The following is a 9380-nucleotide window of genomic DNA, read 5'->3' as shown; positions in this document are numbered from 1 at the left end:
GTTGCTAAACAGAAGTGTAGCTTTAAGTTTATAGTCTGTGGTTGACTACAATGGTAAGGAACTGTAATAGGAAAGAAAACCTTCTCTAATTTTGTAAAATAGAATATAGGATGAAGTGCCATTTAGATCCTACAAAAATGCATTCTTTATCAAGTATAGAGGTTTTTATATAATGGTACTCCAAAATAAATTTGTGAACATTTCATGTCAATACAATTGGAATCACTGACATAAGACGACAGAGAATGCAAAACAAGAAAGACCCTCAGCTTTTCTTAGTCCAAACAAGTCTCTTTGTAATAAAATAATCTAATCGCGTGGCTTTTGGACATGGGCTTCATGACAGAATCTTTAAAGTCGTGTCTTGCAGTGTCCCTAGCAAAACCATATTCAATGTAGAGGACCTACACATACTGCAGAAAAAAAAACTACTATTTTTTTTTTTAGAAACTATGATAAAGATTACAAGAACATTGTGTATTCACTTGGGCTAAAGGATGGGTCTCTGGCCACAATCACAGTCACTACGTAGTCAATAGTGAAGTGAGGATGAGAGGGATGAGAGAGATGAGAGGGATGAGAGGGATGAGAGAGAAAGGCAACACCCTGATACAATCAACAGGATCCCTCCTTCTGTACTGCACATGACCTCTATCATTAGCTCCTAATCACACTGCACATAAGGCGGGGTCGCATACTGTTAGAATGATCCTTATTGATACGCACTGACAAACATATCAAAGTGTCCATGCACAGACACACGAGCATCACTCACAGGGAGCTGGAGGCAGAGGACGAGCCCGTACCGCTGAGTGAGCTCTGCCGGCCGTCTGAAGTGCCTTTCTACCTGAAATCATTCCGTTTGTCCCCTCACAGCAGAAACACACACATCTGTCCGGGGAAGAGCTGCCAAAATGGCAGTGTGCTGCGTCCAGCACACGGAGAGAAGGTGCAGACGTGTCCCATCTGCGAGGGCGTGTGCCTTCTCGGCGGACGCGCGCATGCAGCATCCCGTCTTCTCCTTGTGTACAGTCTATGGTGGAGCTACATTGTAGCGCATGACATAACATGGAGCCGCAGGGCCGCGCCAGAGGACGGCCCACGGTGGTGCCTTGTCCCCGGGCAGCTGGGTGGTCCTCTGAAGGCTGCAGATAACATAGGACGTCTCCTCTACAGTACCTGGCCCATGTTATTTTATTTATTTACACATGAATAGTCAATATATGTGCATGTAAATAACTATTGATGCTAATGTTTGGTACAGACAATAAGACAATTGAAGTTAGCTTGTGTATCTATTTATTTGTTTTTATGATGAATAAATCTAGAGATATTGAGAAATAAACTTTGCATGTAAGGTTGAATTAATGCCCCTTAATTATTCAAGTATTGTCTTTCTGAATGTGGTAGTGCTATAGATAGGCAAAGTCACGAGTCATGATCCTGTTAGAATTGTTTCATGAATTACACTTCTTATATTTGTCAATTTGACAGATAATCTAGCAATTCAAGAGAGGTGCAGTTTGTTGTACATTTACCCTCTGAAGTAGTACCCGCTTTGTGTGAAATCGACTTTCAAACATGTGAAATAAGTAGTTTATAAAATCACAGTGACTAACCAAAGAGAAACTAGGCTATTTCTAGTAAATATAGTGGATGTATTTTGATACTTGATCATGTGGGAAAGGAAGAAGGGGATTAAAACTCTGGGAGCCAGTAAGGGAGAGAGTGGAGGAAAGTCAAAAACATGTGTTGGATGCACATTTTATCATTTATCAGAATTGAATCTTTTAAAACATATATAATTGATCATTTATGTTGTTTAAAGTAGATCATCTGTGTGTTACCAGCCAGATTAGCTCATGGCACATGGAGAAAATAGATTATAAACCAAAACTACCGATGACGATCAAGAGCAGGCCGCGGAACTTTCACATCGTTGTACATCCTGTGTGAACACCTGATATATAGTTGATGGGGTTTATTGAAAGACAGATATGGTAAATGGTAAATGGACTGTACTTGTATGGCGCTTTTCTATTCTCCCGACCACTCAAAGTGCTTTTATACTACATGTTCATTCACCCATTCACACCCATTCATACACTGATGGCAGGGGATACCATGAAAGGTAGTGACTTGCCCATCAGGATTCTTAACTGTGACCTTTAAACTCTTGGTTGAACAGATAATTATTACTTTGAAAAGGTTTGTTCTTAATATCACATGTTTATTACTAGTTCAGTTTAGAATATGAACACATACATCATTACATAACTTGTGAAAAGAATGCTTTGATGACAAACTGTGTTGTTGCTTAAAATGTTAATGATGAGCAAACATGTTATACTTTGAAAAGTTAACTTGTGTTAACACACTGAATACATCTTTAGGCCATATTTGAAAAATCCTGAAAAAAGATATCAATATGAGAATATGCTTGAGTCTATAGCTCTACTTCGATAAACACAATTAGCTTCTTCATCATTCACTGCGCTAATCAAAAAAGGAGAATGGAGATTATATTTCTGTGGAGGGTTTCTGTGTAGTTGAACTGCCTGAGACATCAAGGGAACAAACTCCCAATTTTCCTTCCTAATTTTGCTATTCCTCCAACTACCCTCCCACCAGCCTTCACTACTAGTTCACCAGTATCCAATACTGTTTCACCAACTGCTACCAGAGGAGATAATATATTAAGCTCCTCTGCTTCCTTCCTTGCCTCCTCTTCATGTTTGGACTGCACCTTTTTCTCTTTCTTTCCTCAGTTCTCTCTCATGCTGTTCATTCATCTTATTCATCTTGTTTGCCATCTCCTTTTCTCTCTCCTCTCTATCTCTCTTTATCTCCGCTTCTCTCTCTTCCTTCTCCCTCTTCTTTTCCTCCTCTCTCTCTCTCCTCTCCCTCTCCCTTTCCTCCTCTCTCTGTCTCCTCTCCCTCTTTCTCTCCTCACTTATCTGCTCCAGCTCCTTCTTCCTTTCCTCCTCTCTCTCTCTCCTCTCCCTCTCCCTTTCCTCCTCTCTCTGTCTCCTCTCCCTCTTACTTTCCTCCTCTCTCTCTCTCCTCTCCCTCTCTCTCTCAGCCTGGAGTTGTTCATTCATTTTCTTCATCTCTTTATCATATTTTTCCTGTAGTTTCCTCTCCAGTTCCTCTTTCTCTTTGCGTATTTGCTCTTCTTTCTCTTTCAGGATGCGTTGTTTCTCCTCTGCGATCTCCCTCTCTGCCTCTTGGAACATCTGGTTGGTGTAGTGGCTTCCTCCATTCTTCTGGACTACATCTCTGATCTTCTGGAGCAGCTCAGTGACCTGAGAACGATCCTTCAGCTTATTATTGAAGACATGGTACTGGCCATTACATCTGTCCACAAGTTCCTGCAGGTCCGGGCTGCCCGTCAAGAATTTCTCAATAGTTGTGCCTTCAAGAAGGTCACCATGAGTAAAGAGGACCATGCTGTATCTGTCTGCAGCCTCGCCAAAGATTTCTTGAATTCTTTGCACTGTCTGCTTTTCCTCTTCAGTGTATCTGCCCAGCTTGATGACCACCAGGAACACATGGGGTCCAGGAGCAGCGTAAGAGATGCACTGGCAGATATCTTTAGTAGTTTTATCCATGCCAAACCTGGTGTCAAACAGGCCCGGGGTGTCGATCACAGCAACCTGTTGCCCATTCACCACACTTTTGCGCTTGGAACAATCTACAGTCACAGACTCGGGACCAAAATATGATTCAAACCACTGGTTTCCCAGAATGCTGTTTCCAGTGGCACTCTTCCCAATACCAGTCTTCCCCACCAACACTATCCTCAGCTCCTCCTTATTTTTTCTGCTGCATCCTGTGCAGAAGAATGAGTGACATTGGATAAGAATCTACATCATGTTGTACAAACGTTGTACTCAATGCAACTTGGAGGTTACAATTTTCAACATTTTTTGCAGACTTTTATTTGAGACAGATAAATGTACTCATCTGGCTTTCTCTCCATGATCTAATGTGGTTTCCATATACTGTTCAGTTAAACACTTACAGGAAAAGGCAGCGGGTCTTATAAACTACTCCCTCTGTCAGCTAAAGGTGGAACTGCATCCTGTTCAACTATCCAGACTGACACATTTATTTGAAGGTGTCTTAAGATTTTAAAAATACACATTTTTCTTAATACAATAAAAACGTTAATAATAAAACTGTTTACGTCAGTCACATCACTTAATACATCAAATAAAAGGTTTAACTTAAACTCCCTCCAAAAGACAATTCAACTCCCTACAGAATAACAATACAATGACAGAAACAAATGAACTTTGGAACAAAAACTGCATTCATCTGACTCAACTATGAATCTCGGGGTCTTGTTCGCGAGTTGAGATTGGCCGGAGAATCGGAGCAGCGGGGGCGGTTTTTTTTTTTTTTTTTTTTTTTTACAATTTACTAGTAATCAAGAAATAATCTTTTTTAAGGGAAAATGAGTATTCCAGAATTTGTAATCAGGTTACAATCGTTGTACTAAAGTCAGAAACACTAGATAATGTATTTGCAGCTCTACCCAGTAAGTCTAATAAAGTATCAGTTTATAGCAGGTACAGAGGAACAATTCCTGTAAGTCGCTTTGGATAAAAGCGTCTGCTAAATGACTGTAATGTAATGTAATGTAATGTAACAATTAAGCTCTTAAGGAGAATGTGAGGAGAAGGATGTCCCAGAGACAGAGACTGAATGCAGACATGGCAGACAGGTCTTCAGTCAGAACAGGAGGGGGCTCCCATGCGGCTCAGAATCACTTTAAGCTTTAAGCATATAACGTGAAATAACACCATCAAATTATTGTACTTTAAAACAAGGACAAGTTTCCGACTTACCTAAGTTGCTGGCCATGTTTGGGTTGTAAAAGTGGGTGTCCATGATTAAGTTAAAGAGAGATGAGTAGATACTGCAGCTGAAGTGCAGACAGTTGAGAGTGTGTCTGCTGCAGCTCTATAAGAAGGACTCTACATGAACTAAACCACGCCCACAAAAATAGCAGAACATTATCAAAGTGAAACTGAAGCTTTTTATGGCTGTTTCGGTTATAGAAGGATTTTTTTAAAAGGCGGGGAATAAGTGAGAACATATGCAAAATACAATATACAGTCTTTAATCATTTCGGATTAGTATACATAGTCTTGGTTTAACAAAGAAACCAACATACACTAGTTATTCTAGATTAAATAAAATAGATTCTAGATTAAATATGCATTGTATTGTATTTTCATCTTAAAAAATTCTCACAAGCTTTGTCACATAACACTTTCACTTATTACTAGAGCTTTAGTGTAGTATACATTTTAAATGTTTGAAACACTAAGTCCTTTCCAAAACACACATTACTTCAGGTTGAAAATATTGAGAAAAAAGAAAATAATTAAACAATGCATACAGTCATCATTATGACTTAGTATATCCCAGATAAATGTGAAACTTGTGTGGAGAAAAGTTATTCTCGATGACCACATGCTGGCTTATTTGTCACAGCGTTTCCTATGATTTAACTTTCTTTTGCAAGTTCGCACTGTTGTTTAACTGGTGTTTTCTGTTTGAATTCAGTCTCACAGTCTGTCTCCTGTTTATCTGACTTCTGTAGCTGGCCCTGCTGTTTGTTCAGGGAAGTCCCTGCGTTACCAGAACATCGTATCTGTTGCTCACCCCTCCCTCATCATTTACAATAAGTGGCAGCACTTCCTCTGAAATGCAGCACAAAGCTCCCTCCGCTTCAGTATTTTCAGGAAAAAGCAACAGTTTTCCTCAATCCCACGAGGTATTTTACTCTTCTGCTCTGCCTATGAAATGATATTGGAGCTGCATTAGTAAATGTGTCCAGTAGTAGAAACATTTGGCTGACATTGTTCAGGGTAATCTATAGCTTTCGGCAGTTTGATAAACAGTGACTTAATATAGTCATTACAAATATTTAATGCAAAGCTTTCAAACTTGTACAAATGTCATAGGTGTAGTTTTCTCAGATAAGACTGTTGGTATATCTTAACATAAGGCACAAATCACTTATCAATAATAGTAATTTGCCAAAACAGCAAGTATTTAAAAATATACCTGTAACATAGTCAAATAATAACAAAGCTAAATAAAAACAGGTTAGTTAATGTGGTTCTACACTGTATTCTTGGTAACATCTTTTTGGATTACAGCCCACAGATTAAATATTTAATATGATGTACATTTGGGACAAAAAGGGGGTCACAACTTTGTGGTTGGAAAAGACCGAGAAAGAAATTACCCTGGAAGAACTCTACTTACATATTTGCTTCATTATGCACGTGGCTTTAAGAAAGTGTTGCATTGTCGATATGAGGATACTAGCTATGTTTTTTCTGTAGAATCAGACTTGTATGTAAGTACTCTATATATTAACAAACATTCACATACAGAGAAGTGGCATGTAAAAATTCATCAATTGTGATGAAGTGCTTGCCTCACAATTGTATATGTTATCAAATAAAACTAAAATTAATTTAAAACATTAAAAAAGTTTTACATTTATTGGTTCACTTCCAATTTATTGTGTTTATATATGAATACTTCATTAAGTTTCAATTATATCTTTAATATCTGATATTTTGGACTACTAATTGTTCATCAACCTATGTAATAAATGATGCAACAATTAATAAGAATTACATGATTCCTAGTGCAGGGCTGTAAGCCAAGACATTGTGAGGGCAGTTTATTTGAATAAGACATACTATGAACAAAGACAATACAAAGAGCCTTACAAACTTTATTAACCACATTAAACAGAAACAACATCAGAAGAAAGAAATAGAACTTGCTGTTAAAATTTAAGAAAAGAGAAAAGGAGAGACTTAAAAGACAGTGAATAGTTTGGTGCTTGAGTGTTTAAGGTTTATTCAGTTCAACATATTCACATGGAAGACATTTTGCTCTAAAATCATGCTCAGGGTGGGAAGGAATCTCCCTGAAGCTAGTCAAACTGCTATATTACGGTGGGCTAAAGCTAATGCTAGCTCACTTTGGCTAACCCAATGCACTAACGTTAGCTAGCATTATGTGTTTGTTTGCCAAGTGATATCAATAACTTTGGCCAGACTGCTATAGTGCTGCTTCCGTCAACTTTGATTGAAACATCAAACAAACATGTTATACAGCATGCCGGATTAGCTCATCCAGCTAGAGTGGAGTTTTAAAGTAAATCACTGTATTAACTTGAGGTCACACTGGCTGATGAATTGTCATAACTATCCAGAGTTACAATGACAGGAGGGAGGTTTGACCCTTTGTTCCTCTTATAAATTGAAATAGATAAATGATTTACTTCACTGCAGCACAGAATAATTCAATTCAATTCAGTTTATTTTGTATAGCCCAGAATCACAAATTACAAATTTGCCTCAGAGGGCTTTACAATCTGTGCACATGCGACATCCTCTGTCCTTCCCTCACATCGGCACAGGAAAAACTCCCCTAAAAAACCCCTTTAACAGGGAGAAAAAAGGAAGAAACCTCTGGGAGAACGACAGAGGTGTTAGTCTTTCTTATAAGCACAATAAGAAAGACTAACAGGAAAACCACATCAAATAATTGTATAGCCATCATCCCTCACTACAGGCTGCACTGTTTGCCGTCTAAACCTTTCTATTTCCAGTAACAGTTCTCTCTCACGACATTCTTCATAACTTTTCCTTAGATTTTCAATCTGCCTCCCTCTCTCCTCTTGTTCTCTCTTCATTTCTGCTTCTCTCTCTTCCTTCTCCCTCTTTCTCTCCACACTTCACCTGCTGCTCACCCCTCCCTCCTCCATTTACAAGAAATGGCAGCAAACTGCAGGAAATAGTGCACAGCAGCTCGCCTTATGGATGAAAATGGAAACAAACTGAACTAACTGTTCACAGTGTTGTGTCTCAACTCAGAGCTGCTGAGTATGACCAACCTTTGCTGTTGTCATGTGATGATGAGGGTTCATGAATGGGCTCCTTACACGAGTGGGCTATCCTAACTCCTGTCTCACCCCTTTCAAAGGGGGGAAGTCTTCCCTCTCGAGATGTATGAGGGCAGGACTACATTGCAGGCATTTTGTTGGCTTAGAAAGAAATATAGGTCTTTGTGGTATCTGCTTTTGTCACAGAAAACATGTTGCTGCAGAGCTGCTGTGAATGAGTTCACAATTCATATCTTAGAAAGAGGTCTTAGTGGTATGCAGACATGAGTTATATGCGTACAGTAAAGTGCCTACATCATCTCCACACTTCTGTCATGGTTTCAATCTCTCAAGCATGGCATGTACTCCATGTCTACAAAGGAAATTCTGCCTTAACTGTACTTTATCATTTTACTTTGAAAATGCTTCAGCCATTCAGTCATTTTTTTACCCAGCTCATTTTTATCACAAACACCATTAACTGAATACATCTACATTTAGTTTGTTATTTATTATTAAGATTTTACAAAGTTAGTAAAGTTGTCCTGGTAACACTATTTCTTTTTTCAATCTTAATTAAAATCCTATTATAGTTGGTGGCATTTTTCCATATCAAACGGGCCAAAAAAAGATTGGGGCGTGTGCTGTTTGATGAAAATAAATAAAAAAAGAAGATATATATATATATCCTGACACCGATCAAATATATATTTTATTCACACATTAATCCAGCTTGTGAGATACAGTTCAGGTGTATGTTGTGATTTTTGGTAGATAAGTGGCATGGTTGAGACTTATTGTCTCTCCACAAGAAATTAGTTTATCATTTTTAATTTTGTTTCTCAACCACCCATGTCAGTTCTTATTCACTTTTAACTATTTAGTAAATGTTTAAAAATAAAATAAAACAGCATAGAAGGTTGTGCACAACCCTATTTGTTTATTACCAGATTATTGCACAGGTTTCTAGCTTTATAGAAGAACAGAACATAGAAAATGAAGCGAGAATCGTTTTAACATCATAGATGACGGGATGAAAATGTTATCCTGCAATTATCTGTCACTCCAGCCTTCGTTCAAAAGCACATACACACACAGTGTGAGAAATGATCTGTACAAGAAATATGCATACCTGCTTCACATACCACTTTTAAGTTACATCAGTGTAATGAAATTGCACATGTACACACACAAGATACATGTGATGGGGAGTGGATGTCAAAGGGTCAAAGGTGTGTGTAGTTTGTTGGGCCAGAAGCACACAAACACACACATTACAAACACTGGCAGCACAGATTTAAATAAAGCACCTTTAAGTAAAGCCTGGTGTCTCACTGCAAAGTGCTGCAAACTGAAGTGCAAAAATAAAGAATTTACATGACAAAGCCAGGAAAACTTTCTTTCCTTGAATTCCCCGAAGCATCAGCTTCTCTCTCTCTCTCTATCTCACACACAC

The 9380-nt window shown here is 38.4% G+C and overlaps 1 protein-coding gene across 1 annotated transcript; it reads right to left on the bottom strand.

Moving 5' to 3' along the window:
* Positions 1–2209: 2209 nt before the first annotated feature.
* On the bottom strand, positions 2210–4954 carry LOC129096487 (GTPase IMAP family member 4-like). The gene is made up of 2 exons (XM_054605285.1): positions 4854–4954; positions 2210–3832 (listed from the first exon to the last, which is right to left on the bottom strand). The coding sequence occupies exons 1-2, from the start codon at positions 4894–4896 to the stop codon at positions 2730–2732; spliced, it is 1146 nt and encodes a 381-aa protein (XP_054461260.1). The 5' UTR covers positions 4897–4954; the 3' UTR covers positions 2210–2729.
* Positions 4955–9380: the final 4426 nt, after the last annotated feature.

The sequence above is a fragment of the Anoplopoma fimbria genome, chromosome 9 (genome assembly GCF_027596085.1).
Source record: "Anoplopoma fimbria isolate UVic2021 breed Golden Eagle Sablefish chromosome 9, Afim_UVic_2022, whole genome shotgun sequence".
Lineage (NCBI taxonomy): Eukaryota > Metazoa > Chordata > Actinopteri > Perciformes > Anoplopomatidae > Anoplopoma > Anoplopoma fimbria.
The sequence above is the reverse complement of the archived record's forward strand: the minus strand, read 5'-3'. Positions and strand labels throughout refer to the sequence as shown.